At 54.1% G+C, this 17426-nt stretch overlaps 6 protein-coding genes across 6 annotated transcripts; 2 read left to right on the forward strand and 4 right to left on the reverse strand.

The window, feature by feature from the left end:
- Positions 1-545: 545 nt before the first annotated feature.
- On the forward strand, positions 546-2174 carry A1O5_05349 (uncharacterized protein; the record flags this gene model as incomplete). Its single annotated transcript, XM_007745950.1, has 1 exon — positions 546-2174. One exon carries the CDS (start codon positions 546-548, stop codon positions 2172-2174), a length of 1629 nt encoding a protein of 542 aa, XP_007744140.1.
- Positions 2175-2462: 288 nt separating this feature from the next.
- On the reverse strand, positions 2463-3575 carry A1O5_05350 (uncharacterized protein; the record flags this gene model as incomplete). Its single annotated transcript, XM_007745951.1, has 1 exon — positions 2463-3575. One exon carries the CDS (start codon positions 3573-3575, stop codon positions 2463-2465), a length of 1113 nt encoding a protein of 370 aa, XP_007744141.1.
- A 971-nt stretch (positions 3576-4546) lies between these two features.
- A1O5_05351 (uncharacterized protein) lies at positions 4547-6358 on the reverse strand (the record flags this gene model as incomplete). The annotated part of the gene is made up of 2 exons (XM_007745952.1): positions 4547-5398; positions 5453-6358. The coding sequence occupies 2 exons, from the start codon at positions 6356-6358 to the stop codon at positions 4547-4549; spliced, it is 1758 nt and encodes a 585-aa protein (XP_007744142.1).
- A 2385-nt stretch (positions 6359-8743) lies between these two features.
- A1O5_05352 (uncharacterized protein) lies at positions 8744-12901 on the forward strand (the record flags this gene model as incomplete). Its single annotated transcript, XM_007745953.1, has 2 exons — positions 8744-12807; positions 12862-12901. The coding sequence occupies 2 exons, from the start codon at positions 8744-8746 to the stop codon at positions 12899-12901; spliced, it is 4104 nt and encodes a 1367-aa protein (XP_007744143.1).
- Positions 12902-13750: 849 nt separating this feature from the next.
- A1O5_05353 (uncharacterized protein) lies at positions 13751-14806 on the reverse strand (the record flags this gene model as incomplete). Its single annotated transcript, XM_007745954.1, has 1 exon — positions 13751-14806. One exon carries the CDS (start codon positions 14804-14806, stop codon positions 13751-13753), a length of 1056 nt encoding a protein of 351 aa, XP_007744144.1.
- A 976-nt stretch (positions 14807-15782) lies between these two features.
- A1O5_05354 (elongation factor 1-beta) lies at positions 15783-16733 on the reverse strand (the record flags this gene model as incomplete). Its single annotated transcript, XM_007745955.1, has 3 exons — positions 15783-16395; positions 16601-16640; positions 16694-16733. 3 exons carry the CDS (start codon positions 16731-16733, stop codon positions 15783-15785), a joined length of 693 nt encoding a protein of 230 aa, XP_007744145.1.
- Between the last annotated feature and the right edge of the window lie 693 nt (positions 16734-17426).

The following is a 17426-nucleotide window of genomic DNA, read 5'->3' on the forward strand; positions in this document are numbered from 1 at the left end:
CGGCGACTGGGATGTCAAGGTGGTCAGAAGTTGTGTTTCGACAGCCGTGAATGTTGTGCGCACCGACTGTTGTTTAATCCACCGTAAAAGATATGGCGGATCACTAGTATGCCAGCCGCAGTCTACCTCCGACTTTCTACAGAGTTCACCAGGCACGATGCGGATTTATACTCACTTCCACGGCTCTGGTCGTCAGAATCCTGATGTTCTTCTTACTCTACTCTCCGTGAGATGTGGTGGAGGAAATTCCACCGTGCATGTACGCCATCAGGGTCCCCTGGAAATCGCATTTGACGGACAACGTCGCCAAAAACAATATTCGGCTCGAGCTCCATGTCTTTTCACTTGCCGAACACTCGATGCGGAGGTGGGGTCTGGGAATGTGGATCACTGGATGGTGGTCAAAATGCACCTCTGGCCCCCGACGAAGACGAGGCCTGTGTGTCAGCATAAGACGTCTGTTGGACTTGCGTGTTTCTGCTAGGCATAGCAGACTGTGACAGAAGCATCTGCTTGACATTCGTGTCGCCAGGATCCTTCGCAAAATGGCCAGCCAAGTCCAGCAAACGCAGGATGTCTCGGTCCAAATAGGTAACTTGCAGGTCCAGGGGTTCGTCAACAAAGCCCACAAAGTTGCAAATTTCCTGGGAATTCAGTATGCGACCATTCCGGCAAGATTCCGCCAGTCCAAGCTCATCAACCTCTCAGAGAAGAGTGGTGTTCTCGACGCAACTCGCTACGGACCCAGATGTCCTCAGAACACGGTGAACCGATCGGAGACGGCGCACCTGTACGAGGGTGTGCGACGCAGCTCCGAGTATCCGTTGGACGAGTTTGGGTGTTTGAGGCTCAACATCTATGTTCCCGAAGGCAACCAGGGTCCTTTACCCGTACTGGTGTGGATTCACGGCGGAGGCTTTATCTTTGGAGATGGCAATTCTGAATATGATGGAAACTATCTTGTGAAGCACGCCTTGGAAAAAGGGAAACCCATTATCTTCGTGGCCATGAATTATCGACTGGGATTCTTTGGATTCCTGACCTCAAAGGAGCTGAGAGCAGAAGCCTCCGCCGACGGCGAGACGCCATTTTCTAACATGGCAATGCATGACCAACGAGTCGCCCTTCTGTGGATACAAAAGCACATCCACCATTTCGGCGGTGATCCATTCAATACCTGCATCGCGGGCGAATCTGCGGGCGGGTGGTCGGTCCTCGCTCATCTACGATCAGACGTACCGGTTTGTCAGAGAGGTATCATACTGTCAAGTCCCAATCTAGACTTTCCAGAGCCTGAAGAGGCTCAAGAGACTTTCGATGAGCTTGTTGCCAGCACGGGTGTCTCGCCTTCTGCATCCGCCGAGGAAAAACTTACGGCTTTGCGTAATTTGGACTCGATGGAGATTGTGCGGATGATGGTACCTCGGTTGGCAACACCGCTCTGGGACGACAAATGGTTTGTTTACCAAGATGGCAACAGGCCTATTGCAGGCCCTGCTCCCTTCGCGCCGTGGGTTAAGGAGATCATTGCCGGATCTACCAAGCATGAAGCAGCATTGTTTGGCGTCACCCAATGGCGAACTTGGTCCTCTCAGCAATTTGTAGACCGTGTGAAATCTTCATTCTCAAACGCCGAGCTGGCCCGAGAACTGATGAATGCATATGGCATCTCCGCAACGTCTCCTGCTGAGACGTGCCTCCAGGGTTTCATTGATATGGCTACCGACAGCATCTTCACTGGTTTGCCCTTCATCATCGCAGAAGAACCCTCCGTGTCCCCACCAATTAGCCTCTACAGATTCGACCAGGCGGACACATTCAGCCAAAGCCCCCTCAACGGGTATGCCTACCATGCACTAGATAACTCGTTCTTCTGCAGACTACCAGCCGTTGCCGGTCCGGATGCCGACCCAGACGTGAAGGAAACTGCGGATAGACTTTCTGCGGCGGCCATTGATTTTGCATACGGATTGCAACCGTGGGAGACCTACAGCTCTAATCACGCGATCATGGTGTTCAACGGTAAGAAGAGCGGCATAGCGAAGCTCAGTGAAAAGGACCGATGGAGGCGGATTACCATGTCGGGCGACCTGGCCAGGGCGAAGGGGACGTGGAGGTCTGGAAACAAATTGCTGGGCATCCGCCATAGTTCTATGGATCGAGATCGAGCTTAAACGGGCGTCGTCACCGTGACGAACCATACAGAAGTCAACGGCAAGGTATCTCTCTATGGCAAAAGAACCACGTGGCGATGTGTGCTGTCACGGATGGATTGAACGATATTGAGGATAGCTCCTGCTTTTCCTTGTCTTTGCCCAGCAAATCCTGGTCATGGCTGTTTAACCAAATAAGAATCTCCCCCATTCTTGCACGAATCGACGCCGTGCCGCCTTCGTATTCTCTACTAGCTTACTTGTGTTAGTATCTCGGTACGGTTTTCGTACGCTCACTGCTCAATCTATCTACTCATTCTTCTTCAACGGATTCTTCTTGCCCCCAGGCCACGCCCTGTCCTCGGGCAACTCACGCGCAATCCACCTCAAAATCGCTGCGTTTGTCTCGCGGGGCGCTTCCAATGCCACCCACTGGCCGGCGCTGATGCTCACAGTGGTCAACTTCCTGCAGTAGTTCTTCATGGGCTCGCAGATGGTTGAGTTGTACGTGCCAGCCACGGGGTCGTTGAGGGCCTCGACGAACAGCACGGGAACGGAGATGACGCCCTCGTTGACGGACCAGTCCTCGCACCATTGGAGGTTGACGTTGTGGTTGAGGAAGTACGCGGTCGGAGCCCAGAATCCGCCCTGGGAAAACGCCTCGATCAGGCTCTTCTGCGAGTCCTCGTCCAGCAAGCTCTCGCCCGGCTCCTCGTCCTCCCCGTCGGCCTTAGGCAGCGACTCGGCGCCCCCGAACCACCCCCCGTCCTTGAGCACGTTGGCCGTGGCCGCCGGCTTGTCCTTGTCAGGCTCGGCGTTTACAGGACGAGCATAGACGAGCTTGATGAACCGCTCGACGTCGCTGTCGAACAATTTAACGGCTTTTTCGTAGTTGTCGGGTTCCTCGTAGAACACCTGGTACGCCCACTGCGCGTGTGGGTACTCCCCTTCCGGATACAAGTCGCGGTTGGCGTACTTGACGAGTTCCTGAACACCCATCTCCAGCGTGCGGTACGGCATGCCCATGGTCACCACGCCCAGGCAGACTTCCGGGTTGTGCGCGACCAATGCCCACACGACGGCCGCGCCCCAGTAGTCATGCCCGCCGACCCAAACAGCCTCGCTACGTCCCAGATGACGAAGGAACCGGAGCAGTTGCTCCACGACGCCCTGCAAAGCGTAGTCGCGCTTCTCCCGGCTTTTGGGCCGAGACTGCCCGTACCCTGGCATGTCCGGGGCGACGACGCGGAAGCCCAGGGCCGAGAAGGTGGTTAGCTGGAGTTTCCACGTCTCTGCGCCGGCGGGCCAGCCGTGAATGAAGACAAGTAGGGGACCATCCCTGGGGCCGGCGTCGAGGTACGAGATGGTCTTGTCGTGCTTTGGGAATTCGTGCCGCGAGATCCCTGCCGCCGTCGTCGCCATCGTTGTCGAGCAATCAACCCCCTTGATGGGTCAAAGTTTGGACGAATTGTCTAAGTCTCTTATAGCCTGGGAGAAGGATTGCGCAAGATGGGGGGGCCTTTACAGGATGCACTCCGTACCAGATCAGTACACGGCAAAGCATCACCCCGGATTTGCCCTCTTACATATACATCCAGGCGGCGTATGCGAGGTAACACCTTATCCACCCGCCCGGCCGCCTGCTTACTTACATTTGCTGTGCTGTTTCTTGCATGGGTCATGGACTATTTGTCTTGGATGTGCGGAGAACATACTATAGAACGTAACGCGCATGCATAAGAATCCTAGTAAATGACGGGGACCCCGCTGGGTGAGATGTCGCACAAAAATCAAATGCCGAAGAGGGGAGAAGAGAGGGGGAGGCCCAATGTTATGTAGAGAGTAATAATGGCTGAAGGCCTTCTTTTCGATCCGACATCGCGTAAATAATGTTTATGTGTGCTTTCTGCTTCTTCTTTTCTTTGGTGCCAAAAAAAAGTCCTTTCAGCCTTGTCATGACAGATCAGGGGGGGCAAATGCCACCATCTCCTCTTCCATGCGCCCCAGAGACGCCCTTGAAGCAGAAGGGTTCAAGACTCGCCAGGTCGGGGCGCTGGCAATCTGAGGGTTTCTCATTTCAAGCACATCAATCCACGAAGGCTGTGCCGAGTCGAGAGGACAGGGGAGAGCAATACCCAGGACCAAAAAGATCGACTCCCTCCTGTGTCCATGCGTTTTCTCAGGCCGGTGAATCGAAAGATGGTTCTCAACTGCCCAAACTTTGGGCGTTTTGCCATCTTCATGTTATCTGTGGCATATCTTCATCAGAGTCCGCCCGATAGCCTGGTCATACAGTGAGATCCACGCTAGGTACTCGTTTCCCTCGCCCCTAAGCCGCCTGTTGCCCTTGCCATTGAGGTCACAATGCCAGTACGTGCTCTATCTCGTGCGCTTTACACAAGTGAAAAGTTCTTCTCCCTCTTCCACCCTTCAACCATTAATACCAACGTCTTTGTCGCTGGCCTTTCTTGTAATTCTCTCGGCAAAGTCCTCGGGAACTCGACTGCGGCTTGCCTTAAGGCCGCAATGCCAGCCGCTCCAAAAAACAACACGAATCGGTCAATTGCATTGTTTTCCAGCATGCTCTTCAGCAATACCAGATGGCTGGTCTGCACCTCTTGTGGAGGCGTATTGGCAATATGCGCGAGACTAGACCAATAATGGACCGGCGGCCAAGGGTTGGAGACTTTTGCTTTTGAGAAGTTCCGGAGAGCGATCGACGCGTATCCCACACCAAGTCCTGTTAGACGGTCATAGTGCTTGTTTTCATTCACAAAGGCTTTTTTCGAATCGGGGTCATCCGTGATTCTATCAAGACGCCAGCCGAGTCGGTGTTTGCCTGCTGCAGTAGATTCGCGCCCGGAGATGCCGAAGAGAATCGGCGCAGTGGCATGGAATTTGCACATGAGGATGGGGATCAGGGAGACACTGGTTGGCTTTGTAGGCTGGGATTGACCGGCGGCGGATGAGACATTGCGAGGAAATTGTAGCTCAGGCATGGAGAAGATCTGAGCAACGAGTGTGCCAATTGGTTCGGCCGCCTTGGGGTTGACGGCACACTCACCCACAAAACCACTGATAACAGCTTTACTGAAGATGGAGAGCAGGTACAACGCCAGTGACGGAATTGTTGTCGTCCCATTGTCGCCCAGGTTGAGGTGTGCCGGTAGGTACTCGCTGACAGACACTGGAGGAGAAGGTCGATCCTTGAGAGCCTGATGCAAAGTAGCCCTTAGTCGCTCATGCTGCAATGGTTAGTCTGGGAAGCTTCTGAATCAGAGGGTGTCCTCATCACTTACTGCCTTTTTATTACCAGCCTTGTCATCGGTCAACTGGCCTACGCTGGTGCGGATCGCCCGCCGCATGTCCCCTACATGGGGCTTCAAGGTGGGATCCTTCTTGGCCGCAATCCAGAAGTCTGAGCGGAATTTCTTGAGCTTCTTGTGGAGAACTAGGTAGTTGGCATGTTGTGCTTCTACCTCTGAAACTGGACTGGTGTCTTTGCTTTGGGCAGGTGTGGTGGATGGTGGTACTGTAACTTTGGTTGCGGCGACGGCCCTCTCAGCCTCTTGTCGCTTCAACGCAGCTTCTTGCTCAGCTTTGGCTTTGGCCTCGGCCTCTCGCTCTTTTTGCTCTGTCGCTTCCTTCTCCTTTCGCTCTCTTTCCTCTGCTTCGGCCTTTTGCTTTGCCAGACGTTTCGCTTCCTGGCGGACATGCTCTTCCCGTTCATGGCGCTCTTTCTCTTCGAGGGCTCTTCGCTCTTCTTCGGCCCGCCTACGTGCTTGGGCCCGGGCATGTGCTTGTGCCTTTACCTCGGCCTCGGCCCTCCTTCGCCTTTCTTCCTCCTCTAATCTCCTTCGCTCCTCTTCTTCGCGTCTGCGACGGTCCTCTTCCTCCTGCTGAATGTAGGCCTGAAGAACAGCCTCGGCCTGTTTGCGTACAGTTTCATGCTGGGCTTTTGCGGCATTGAGCTCTATCCGGTGAACCTCCGCCTGTGCCGACTCCAGAGCATCAAGCTCTTCCTGCTGTTGGCGTTTCTGGTAAGCGTGGAGCTTTGAACGCTCGATTTCGTGTAGATGAATTTGACTGAGAGCACGTTCCAATTCCCACTGCAACTGCCTGGATGGGCTGTCCTCGGCGCGACGACCTCTAGGACTGTCCCTGGCCGAGAAGGGTGATGATGGGTGAAGTCTTCCCTGGGCCATTGCAACAGCACGTGACCCGAATTTTGGCTGACCACCCTCGAATGCCACCCGGAAAGAATGTTGGGAAAGGAGCGAGATGGAGATGGTGTGTCCAGAATGTCTCTCAGGATGAGTGGTGAGACTAATATTAATGGGGATGTAGGCTGCTTTGCGACCGAGTTTACTCGTACAAGTCAAAGACTGGAAGGTTTGCCGTCTACTCTGTATATGGACGCACAAACCGCGACACGCGGTGGCCAGAAGTAGGTAAAAGCAAGACACAAGTTCTCTGCCGATGCAAGGCTGCCATTCAGTCTGAGACGCGTCAATATTTAGCCCATCTCTCTCTCTCTCTCACACACCAAAAAAGTAATATGATAGAGCACTTGTCAGGACGGCTGAGAGAGCTCCAGGCCTTGTCAGCGTAAAGGTGGGCCGCTGCAAAGACTGGAGCAGCGTCAATGAAGGCAGTGACGGTTGAAGAACAGAGTGACAAGGTCGACTGATTGTCAATTACGAGAGGGTGGGCAGGACTGATGGCCAAAGTGCAGAGCTGGTGGAATGTACTGGGTACGGAATACGGAGTAGCTGGTGTAGCTGGTGAAGTTTCATGGAGGAACTTGCGGGCGGAGAGGCGACGCGTGCGGCAGAGCACCAATGAACCAGACTCAGACATGGGTTTCAGCTTAGGCAAGCGTAGTGGAGCAGTTTAGGTGCCACAGTGCCACGGTGCCACCCAGCTGGCCCTCTCCCTGCCCTCTCCTGCTCCCTCTCACCCTCGCCCCGGGGGATGTGCGCCAAAATTCAAACCCGAGGCTTGCCGCTTGCCCAGTGTATGGCCCTGTTCGCTGCTAGGCTGGTGAGGCTGGTGGGCGGAACTAGGCCCGCCCAGGAAGCTTAGGGAGCCAAGGGAGCCCAGGGGAGCCTGTGATGCTGGCCAGAGGAGGCCCATTACCGCCCGCAACATCTCTTGGCGCATCAGTTGTTGCTCTGTAGGCCGCGACTGCAACATGAATCACAAACAGCTGCCCATCCTGTTGGTGTAGGCTGTATAAAACCATCAGGAGAGCTAGCAGCGAATCTATTGCTCGCCGGCCCCCGCCCCCTGCCTCCTGGAATTCAAGTACTACGTGTGAATACTCGGTACAGGCATGATGCTTACTCTGTCCGTCCCCGACAACCAAAGGATCAGGATAGTGCCCGGAAAGGAAAAGACGTCGAAGCCCTCGTGCGTTTTGATAGAGACCGAGGGGGGGGGCCGAAGGGGATCAGACATCCAGCAGAGGTTGCCTATAGGGCAGTCGCTGTGCTCAGATAGTAGCCCTACGCAACCCTACGCTTCACCGTCACCGCATAAACGAGTGAGCAGTGAGAAGGTTAACTAGACACCGTGGTGCCTTGGGCTGATGTGCTTGTGCCTTTCACCGGCCTGCGCCCAGAACCACCACTAATACCAATACCTCTCTTTGCTCTCTCCACCAAAAAGCCATAAGCCATTCATCACTTTCCCTCCTCTCCCCTCATCCTCATCCGCATTCTCATCCTCATCCTCATCCTCATCCTCTGACTTGCTCTCCCTCTGTCCTGTCCTGTCCTGTCCTTTTCCAAATCGCTTCAGCGTTCGCCACACAGTCCTTGAACCCATCAGAGTCACTCTCTTGTGTGCTCTTGTCCTCTCCGTTGCGGGCGCCCGTCCCCGTCCAGTTCCGTTCCTGTCCTTCCCTCGCCCCAAGAAATAAATCTTACGTCGAATCGAGCCTGCCTCCCGCAACCTCGACCATCTCATCTGCCTGTGCCATATTGCGCAGTCTCCGGTTGCAATCACTACCCAGCCCCTCGAGTTCTCATTGCCATTGCGACGGCCATCAGCTCAACGCTACCATATCCCCTTCCTGGAGCGATTCTCCCTTGTCGTTGACACCGCCTGGTCACTCCACCTCACTTCGGCCCGCAGGCTCTCGACTCGAGTGTCGACCACTATACGCAACTGATTCGGATTCGTGACCATCTTTCGTCCAGCCTTTGGGTTTCGCAGGATCTACAAAAATCTCCAGGGCATCAATATCCGGCTTCGATACATTGCTCAGCAAAGTTCTAGGTGAGTCTCTATCGCTGTTTGCGAGCCTTGATCAAGATGTTCTGCTTGTGCCCCCGAACCCCGTCATCCTGGTTGGCTAATGGATTGATTGCCTCGATTGCTCCCCCTAAATCGCCCTTCAATGTCAGTTCTAGACTGTGCTAATATTTATCCCTGTTCAGCTGCGTCTTCTTTCCCTCCTTGTGCACGGATTCACAGGGATAATATCGTTGCCTCATTTTCCCCTCTCGAGGGCCTTCCCCAGGCTGGCCAGCCTCAACTCAAGCAAGAGCTAGGAAACATAGTCACTTGCTGAACACAACTCCACCATGGCACAACCCGGCTCATCTGGTGTGCCTGGCCCTGCAGGGCGCAGACTTCATATCGCCCATCGACGCAGTCCGTCCGAGCTCACTCCCCTCATGATGGAACAACTGGCTCTTCAGCAACAAATTGAGTTACTACAACAGCAACAACAACAGATCGCTGCTACTCATCAGCAGTACGTCAACATGGGTATGATTCAGCAGCCCTTGCAAGGCATGCCCACCTACTCCCCCATTCAAGGGCAACCCAATCTTTCGGGAATCTCACCCAACAACACCAACTTTCAGTTCCCCCAAATCCAGCAGCAAATGGCAATGCAGGCGAATCCCCCTACACAGCCCGCCGCTCACCGTAGAAATCAGTCCGCGCTTCCGGGGATGGCCATGGGCCCTCCGCCAGCACCATCTGCTGGCACTGCCGGTTCAGTCTATGGTGATTTCAACCAGCAGGCCATGGTTCAGAATCGTGAGAACGTCAGTGGCCGTGGCGGAAGAGGAGGTTCTGCACAGGGTGGACATACTCGACGTCATTCGCTAGCTCTTCCCGAGGCTAAGAAGGCCGCTGAACTCGCAGAAAAGAAGCGGACCGCTGCTGGGTTCCAGTTCCCGATCCCTGGAGCTGGAGGCATCGCGGAAAGTCCTGTGGCTGCCACGCCTGCCGATGACAGATTGAACACACCTGTTACTCCCGGCGGGGGGTTGGGTCTCCAGCGTGCTGGCAACGCCCGTATGGTTGGCCACAGTCGGAGCCAGAGCATGGCCGCTGGAGGTGCGCGCGGCGGAGGTGCGGCTGGTCGCGGGGGTGGTGCGTTCCAGTTTCCATCTCAAGGCGATGCTGGTGCAGGTAACCAGTCAGAATTGCAGCGTCGTGGTAGTCAAAGCAATCACACGAGACAAGGATCTCGTAACTTCGAGGGCAATTGGCGTCAACAGAATAATCAGCAGACGACGGAGCAGTTGCCTCAACAGATGGGTCAATTCAGTCAACCGCAGGCCATGGGCGGTGGAAATTTCCAGCCTGGCCATCGCGGGCGCGGATCAATGAATCAGTCCATTGGTTCTATGAGCGGATTCCAATATCCCGGCCAGCCACAGCTGATGCAACTCCCTCAAGGCCAGATGATGATGGCACCTCAGATGTTCGCTGGCCAGCAACTGAACGCTTTGCAGATCGCGCAGCTTCAGGCGATGCAAGGTGCACAACTTGGCGGTCTTCAAGCCAGTCAGCATGCTCCGCCAATGGGGTTGCAACAGCAGCAGCAGCAGCAGCGAAAGACACTTTTTACCCCTTACCTCCCGCAAGCTACGCTTCCTGCGTTGCTTAATGACGGGCAGCTGGTCGCTGGCATCCTCCGAGTGAACAAGAAGAATCGTTCCGATGCCTACGTCACTACCAACGACCTTGATGCAGATATCTTCATTTGTGGTAGCAAGGACCGCAACCGCGCGCTCGAAGGTGATTTGGTCGCGGTCGAGCTGCTTGACGTCGACGAAGTCTGGGGTCAGAAGCGTGAGAAGGAAGAGAAGAAAAAACGCAAAGACATTACCGACACTCGCTCGTCGGGTAATACTCAAAACGGCAAGAGTGATACGGCCTCGACCACTGACACAACCTCCATTGCGCCAGATGGTAGCATCCGACGACGCGGCAGTCTGCGCCAGCGGCCAACGCAGAAGAAGAATGATGACGTGGAGGTCGAGGGTCAGAGCCTACTCCTTATGGAGGAGGAAGAGATCAGCGACGAACAGAAACCTCTTTACGCTGGCCATGTTGTCGCCGTTATTGAGCGCGTTGCTGGGCAGATGTTTTCAGGCACCCTTGGTCTCCTCCGACCAAGCAGTCAGGCCACGAAGGAGAAGCAGGAAGCGGAGCGACAGGCCCGGGATGGAGGACATTCACGATCTGAATCTCGCGCACAAGACAAGCCAAAGATCGTATGGTTCAAACCCACCGACAAACGTGTGCCTCTGATTGCTATCCCCACGGAACAAGCCCCCCGCGATTTTGTCGATAAGCATATGGACTATGCCAACAGAATCTTCGTGGCTTGTATCAAGCGTTGGCCGATCACTTCCCTACATCCATTTGGTACCCTTGTCGAACAATTGGGCGAGATGGGTGATCTCCGCGTCGAGACAGATGCCTTGCTTCGAGACAACAACTTCGGATCTGATGAGTTCTCCGACGCCGTCTTGAAGAGTGTTGGATGGGATGACTGGTCGTTGAAGACTGAGGGCGAAGAGAGTCTAGCTGCACGCCTCGACCTCCGCAACGAGCGAACTTTCACCATTGACCCTAACGGCACCAGCGAGCTCGATGATGCTCTCCACATCAAGCAACTCGACGACGGCTTGGTCGAGCTTGGTATTCACGTCACGGATATTGCACATTTTGTCAAGGCGAACTCGTTGGTTGACCGAGAGGCCAAGAAGCGAGGAACTGGCGTTTACTTGATGACCAGGGCGGTGAACATGTTGCCATCGAAACTGTCAGCCGACATTTGCTCACTCGTTCCGGGCGAGGGTCGTCTAACTGTGAGTGTGATCTTCAAAGTCAGTACCGAGACAGGCCAGATCGAAGGAGAGCCTTTTATTGGAAAATCGATCATCCAGAGTTCTGGCAAGCTCGGATACCGTGCGATTGATGCTGTCATCAAGGGAGGCGAGCACCCTGAATTGCAGGGGCCCACAATCGAGGACATCAAGACTCTGCATAAGATCGCCAGCAAATTCCGCGAAGCTCGCTTTGGCAACCGCTCCGAAAACATTGCCCCTCTACGACTGCTTTATCAGCTCGATGACGAGAATATTCCCGTTGAGCAAAATATCTTCAACACATCTGCCGCGCACGAGATCATGGAGGAGATCAGCTGCAAAGCAAACTACTTCGTTGCGCAGAAGATTTTTGCTGCCATACCTGACAAGGCCTTTTTGAGAAGACAGGCACCTCCCAATCCACGTCGACTTTTGACGTTTGTCGATCGCGTGACCCGAGCTGGCTATGACATCGATAGCACCAGTAGTGGCAGCCTGCAGAACAGTCTCTTCAAGGTCAGAGACGCAGATCTTCGCAAGGGAATGGAAACTCTGTTGGTCAAGACATTGCAACGCGCCAAATATTACATTGGTGACCAGGTTGCAGAGGAGCAACGTCAGCATTATGCCCTCAACTTACCTCTCTACACTCACTTCACTAACCCTTCCCGCCGATATGCCGACATTGTCGTTCATCGACAGCTGGAGGCTGCTCTCTCCAATGGTGCTGTTGAATTCAATGAAGATCTGGAGAGCTTGGCCAAAACCGCCGAACAATGCAACAACAAAAAAGACTCTGCTCATTGCGCTCAGGAACAGAGTGTCCACATTGAATCTTGCCGGCTTATGGATAAGAAGAGCAAGGAAATGGGTGGCGATCTCGTCAGCGAGGGTGTTGTCATTTGCGTTTACGAGTCTGCGTTCGATGTTCTTATCCCTGAATATGGATTCGAGAAACGTGTGCACTGCGATCAGCTTCCGTTGAAAAAGGCCGAGTTCCGCAAGGAAGAACGAGTTCTTGAGCTTTACTGGGAGAAGGGGGTTCCGTCATCCGCTTACGTCCCAGAAGACGAAAGACCCCGTGCCTCGATGAGCACTAAAGGCACCAATGGTGCAACCGAGTCCGCTCGAGAACGGGCCAAGGAACGATACGAATCGCAACGGAAGCAGACGGACAGCAACACCATGTCGACTGACGATGTCGACGCACTCTTCGATGATGAGGATAGTGCATCCGAAATCACCGAGATGGCTGCTGGTGTTTCGCTGAATTCACCGGTTGATCGATCATCTCACAGTATGCCTCCATCGCCCGCCCGTAACGGTGGGTCGAGCCAAGCACAAGCTAGAGCGCAGTCCGAGTCAAAGATTGCCAAACGAGCTGGCGACATTCCAGAGAATAATTTGACCGACAAGGAAAAGTATCTGAGCTACTTCAAGCTCCGAGAAGAGGGCGGCGAATACATTCAAGATGTGACTGAAATGACTCGGGTGCCAGTCATTTTGAAGACCGACCTGACAAAGAGTCCACCGTAAGTTATGCGCAAACTGAAATGGATCTTTCTGGCCACTGATCATTTGTCTAGATGCCTGACTATCCGGTCCATTAACCCATATGCATTGTAGTTAATGCATAATTATCAAGTAATTACTCGCAGGAAAAACGAATCAACACCAAAACAGACGGGGCAGACCTTTTCAGAGCGACAAGGCCTACCGAATCCGAAGCATCAACAAGGCAGCAGACAGGACGGACAGGAAATCTTGTATTGATTGATCGAGTTGGAGCTGCATTGGTAGCTGAGGACACGGTCGGTGACTTGTGGCATTTGGTGAAGGCTGAATTCGATGGCGGAAGAATGCAACCCTCTTTTGGGATGGGAGTGAGAAGAGAGAGACTGAACCTGAACCGACGCTTAACCATGTCCGAGTGGCAAAACAAGAATCATCAGTCGAAAGGTCTGGGCCGAGCATTTGTCCGAAAGAAGCACGCAGGAAAGGTCAAAGCGCCGCGGATCCTGTGTCTTCTAGTCAGAGTGCCTATTGAGCGTAGTATGAACACAAAAAGTTTTCTATGTTGTTTCTTTCATTTCATCGTGTCTCTGGAGTTCTGTATGTTGTAGTTATCGGGGAGTACTTCTGATTTCATCCTGTCTCTGAGCTGCTGCAAAGCGACGACTCGTCCGGATGGCGGATCTGTGAATCTGTTGTCTAGGTGCGGACTGATCAGCTAACGATGCCGACCGACAGCCCACAGACAGCCCTTGAGCATACACAATGTCGAACAGCTCCGATCCCAGCTCATCTTACGCTTGCCACTCACCCGCCTCTTTGAAAATAACGTATCGTGTACGATGTGGGTATCAGCCAGTTTAGTGCAGTGTGCTGCATGCAATCTATCGTGAAGTCATGTAAAAAGTTCCCCCTTTCAGCTTCCCGCGGTTCCACCGCCCACGGTGTCGACTTGGGCGACCCTCAGGCGCCTTTGGTGATGCGCTCGAAAACCCCGACCCCATAACGGCCGAGCGCCGACGCGCACGCGACAGCGTCTGCGCCGACTTTCCTCATCCTCTCTGCGCCGTCCTTGTCCTCCACGCCCCCGACCCCGATGATCATGATGCCCCTGGTCACAGGGTCTCGGTCGAGTAGTTTTCGAAACGTGGCGACGTTGCCCAGTGCCAATGGGTGGAGGGCTGCACCCGCCAGACCGCCCAGACCGGTGCCAGACTCGTTGCTGAGGACCGGGTCGAAGCTTGAGTTGAGGAGGAGGCTGTTGCCCAATGTGTTGGTGCAAGTGATGAAGTCGATCACAGAGCCTTCTCCCGGCTCAGAGGATTTTGCCTCGCGTAGAGAGCCGACGGCCATTTCGAACTGTCCGGTGTACGTGTATGGCGGAAGTTTCACGCCGACCTTGGGCACCGATTCAGGAGTCGCCATGCGTCCGCGATAGGTGGACTTGGAATCACTGATTGCTTCGAGGTACTCATCCAGTTGTTTCTTGTCGTACGCCGGTGGCGGAGCAGATGCGATATTGGGGCACGAAAGGTTGACTTCCATGGCCAGGCGGAGATCTTCGTCCATTTCGGCCGCGTTGGCGACGAGGGCATAGGCCATGGCGATTTCATCTGGCGTTCCTGTGACGGAGAGGATGAATGGTTTCTTGGTCGGAGTGTCGGTCCCCAGGTGGCGTTGGCCGACGATCTCATTGATGATGCCCAGGTATTCGGAGAGCGTGAGCGGGGAGTAGCCCAGCGTGTTGAGCGTGGATACAGGTTCTGATGAGGAGTTGGACGACGAGGGTTTCGAAGCCTCACCTTTCGGGGCGTCGCCGGCGATGGTCTTGCCGGGCGTGAAGAAGATATACTGGTGGATCGAGTCGTCGTGGGTGAAGCCTTCCAGCAGCGAGGTTCGAATTGTCACGGCGCCTGTGTAGGGACTGTCGTACAGGGCTTTGATGTCTTCGAGGGTGGTGGCCCAGGGACAGGCGGAATTGAGGAGCGGTGGGCTGATCTTCAGCTTGTTGGCGGCCATGTTTGAGGCTTCCAGGACTTTGCTCTGAGATGGGAATGAAAAGGACTGTATGGTAGTATATCCCTCTTTTTCTTTTTCTTTTTCCTTTCCCCTGTTTCCTCTCTCTCCCTCTCACACACACACACTCTCTCTCTCTTTCTCTCCAGAGTAGTCTGTCGTCGGACTCACCGCTCTCTTATCTTAGGACAAGCAGTTCAGAAACGGCTTGAGGTCCCGGAGTTCGACGATACTCGCTGTTAGACCGGGCTGGTTACCTTTTAAGAGGTGATTTGGAGAAGGGGGGGGGGGGGGGGGGGGGGGGATACGCAGGTGAAGATCAACTGAGTCGCCTCCGTCAAACGGCCGGCGCGACCAACATGGCACGGAAAGTCCACCCCTACCCTGTCTTGATGAAAAGGCTCAAGGGGAGACAAGGACAAGCAAGGGAGGGGGAAAAGAAGAAGAGGAAGAAGCCAATGGTGCTATAATTATCCCTGCTGCAAGTTCTCCGTTCCTTGTGCCGTCTTCTGGTGTTGGGGAAGAAAAAATGAGGTACGTGGCTGACTGGGCGACTCCGGATCTAGCACCATCAACAAATCATGAGGCAGCAAAATGTCTCAGATCTTGATAACAGGCCAGACACACACAACCTGCTCCCACAAGGCTGTCTACGGTGCACTGACCGAGCAGAACCCGAGCAGAACCCCAGCAGAACCCCAGCAGAACCCTCTGCCGTCTGTGCATCGAGAATGCTCATCATTCATCTTCGTGTGTTTTGGTTCTCGTCTATCATCAGCTACGTCCTAGGTACCTCGTGAAGGGAGCATGGTCGCTCTAACAAAGTGCAACAAATCCGGGTCAGGCAGGAATCAGGCCTCCACACCTCCTCGAGACCAGGCAGGGCAAGGCTAGAAACCCCTGGGACAGGTTCGAAATCTTTTGACTTGGTTTCCCGTGTCACACACGACAAAGAGGCGTGTCCTTGCAGGACTCCTTCTTACAGCTTTTGCATGGCCACGACATCAGTGGACTGGACGTGATCCTCGTCCCCTTCAATCTGCTGCTGCAGCTCGTCCAAAGACACCTTCTCGTCCTCGACAACCAGGTTGACCTGCATCTTCTTGATGCCAAAGCCAACAGGGACCAGCTTGTGCGCACCCCACACGAGCCCGTCCATCTCGATCGCCAACACATTTTTCACCAACTCGTCCATGTTCGTCTCGTCATCCCATGGTTTCACGTCTAGCGTGATGATGGACTTGGCGGCAGGCTTGGCTTTGCCTTCCTTCTTCTTCCTGTAATCTGCCAATCTCTTCTCTCGCTCAGCCACGACTTCAGGGTCTTCCTCTTCGTCGTCAGAGCCGAAGAGATCGACCTCGTCTTCGTCCTCCTCGGCCTTTTCGGGCGCGTCCTTGGGATTCAGAGCTACGGCAACCGCCTCAGGGCCGTAGGTCGTAAAGGGCTTGGATGGGTCGCCTGGCAATGTCGAGAAGTCGGCCTCATATGACTTGACATGGTTGTACCAGCGGTAGGCATGAGGGTAGCGTTCGACTGGGGGACATTCTTTCAGGGCCTTGAAGCTGACGACGTCGGCTTGAGATGGCTGGAAGCTGCAGACAATCAGTCAGCAGTGAGATCGGGCTTCATGGTTTGTGCAGATTCATCTTTGCGTCTTCAAAAACTCAGAGGTGCAAATACATGCGATTGGAAGTAGTCATTTTGCGGTGTCTTAAGCCGCCTCATCAACACGGACCAATTGATTCTCATCTTGGAAAAATTTGACGACTGGGGAGGAGCTCGGGAAAAGTCACGTACCCAGAAATGTATGAACGGGTCTTGAGCCAGTTGTTCAGGACTGTCCGAGTCAGTGGCATGATTGGGAGGGGCGCAAAGGACAATACGACGTACTTGTGAGGCCACTGTCGGAGACGAAGTCGGTGAAACCCATCTTGACGGATATTTCAGGTGCTTTGGATGATTTGGGAGGGATCGAAAAGCTCAGTTACGGCGGAGGTGAGTGGGATGGGACGGCGCAGTCAAAAATTGGATCTGATCGATGCCCAAATTCGAAAAAAACATGAGTCGCCCATGCCAAGAACGGATACTGCGAGCCTTGCCGCTTTAAGAGCTAGCTACGAACATGCTACATACTCCCGGCAGCCCCTTTTAATATGCACCTCGTATCTCCTGAGCAGAGTGAATGTACCAGACACATAAGAGAAGGCGTTCGCACTTCAGCAGCTCTGGTATTCGGAGACCTGCCATTTGCACCCTCAACAATCCTCCTTTCTTTAGGTCGAGATTGCTTACATCCTTTGCCATTCTATTCCATATTTTGTAGTAGTCTTCAATAACCTTCTCGACCAAGAGGACAGAGTAAACGGGCGAAGTAGCCACGCGAGCACAGTGTTCGGCCGCACTCGTCCATACAGACAGATGCGGCTTGTGATCCTTCGAAAACTTACCCGGCCCGCACGAGCAAGTTATGTTTCCATCGGTCTTCGTGTCCAGCACGGTAGCGGGATCTTGTGATGGATAGTCGCATGTCGCAGTTCGCAGTGTGCTCCCAGTCACGGCAGCGCTCTGTAAAAGCTGTCCTAGCATGCTTCCAGAACGCCAGCGTCGGGTCACCAACTTCGTA

Source organism: Cladophialophora psammophila (assembly GCF_000585535.1).
Source record: "Cladophialophora psammophila CBS 110553 chromosome Unknown aczJe-supercont1.7, whole genome shotgun sequence".
Classification (NCBI taxonomy): Eukaryota; Fungi; Ascomycota; class Eurotiomycetes; order Chaetothyriales; family Herpotrichiellaceae; genus Cladophialophora; species Cladophialophora psammophila.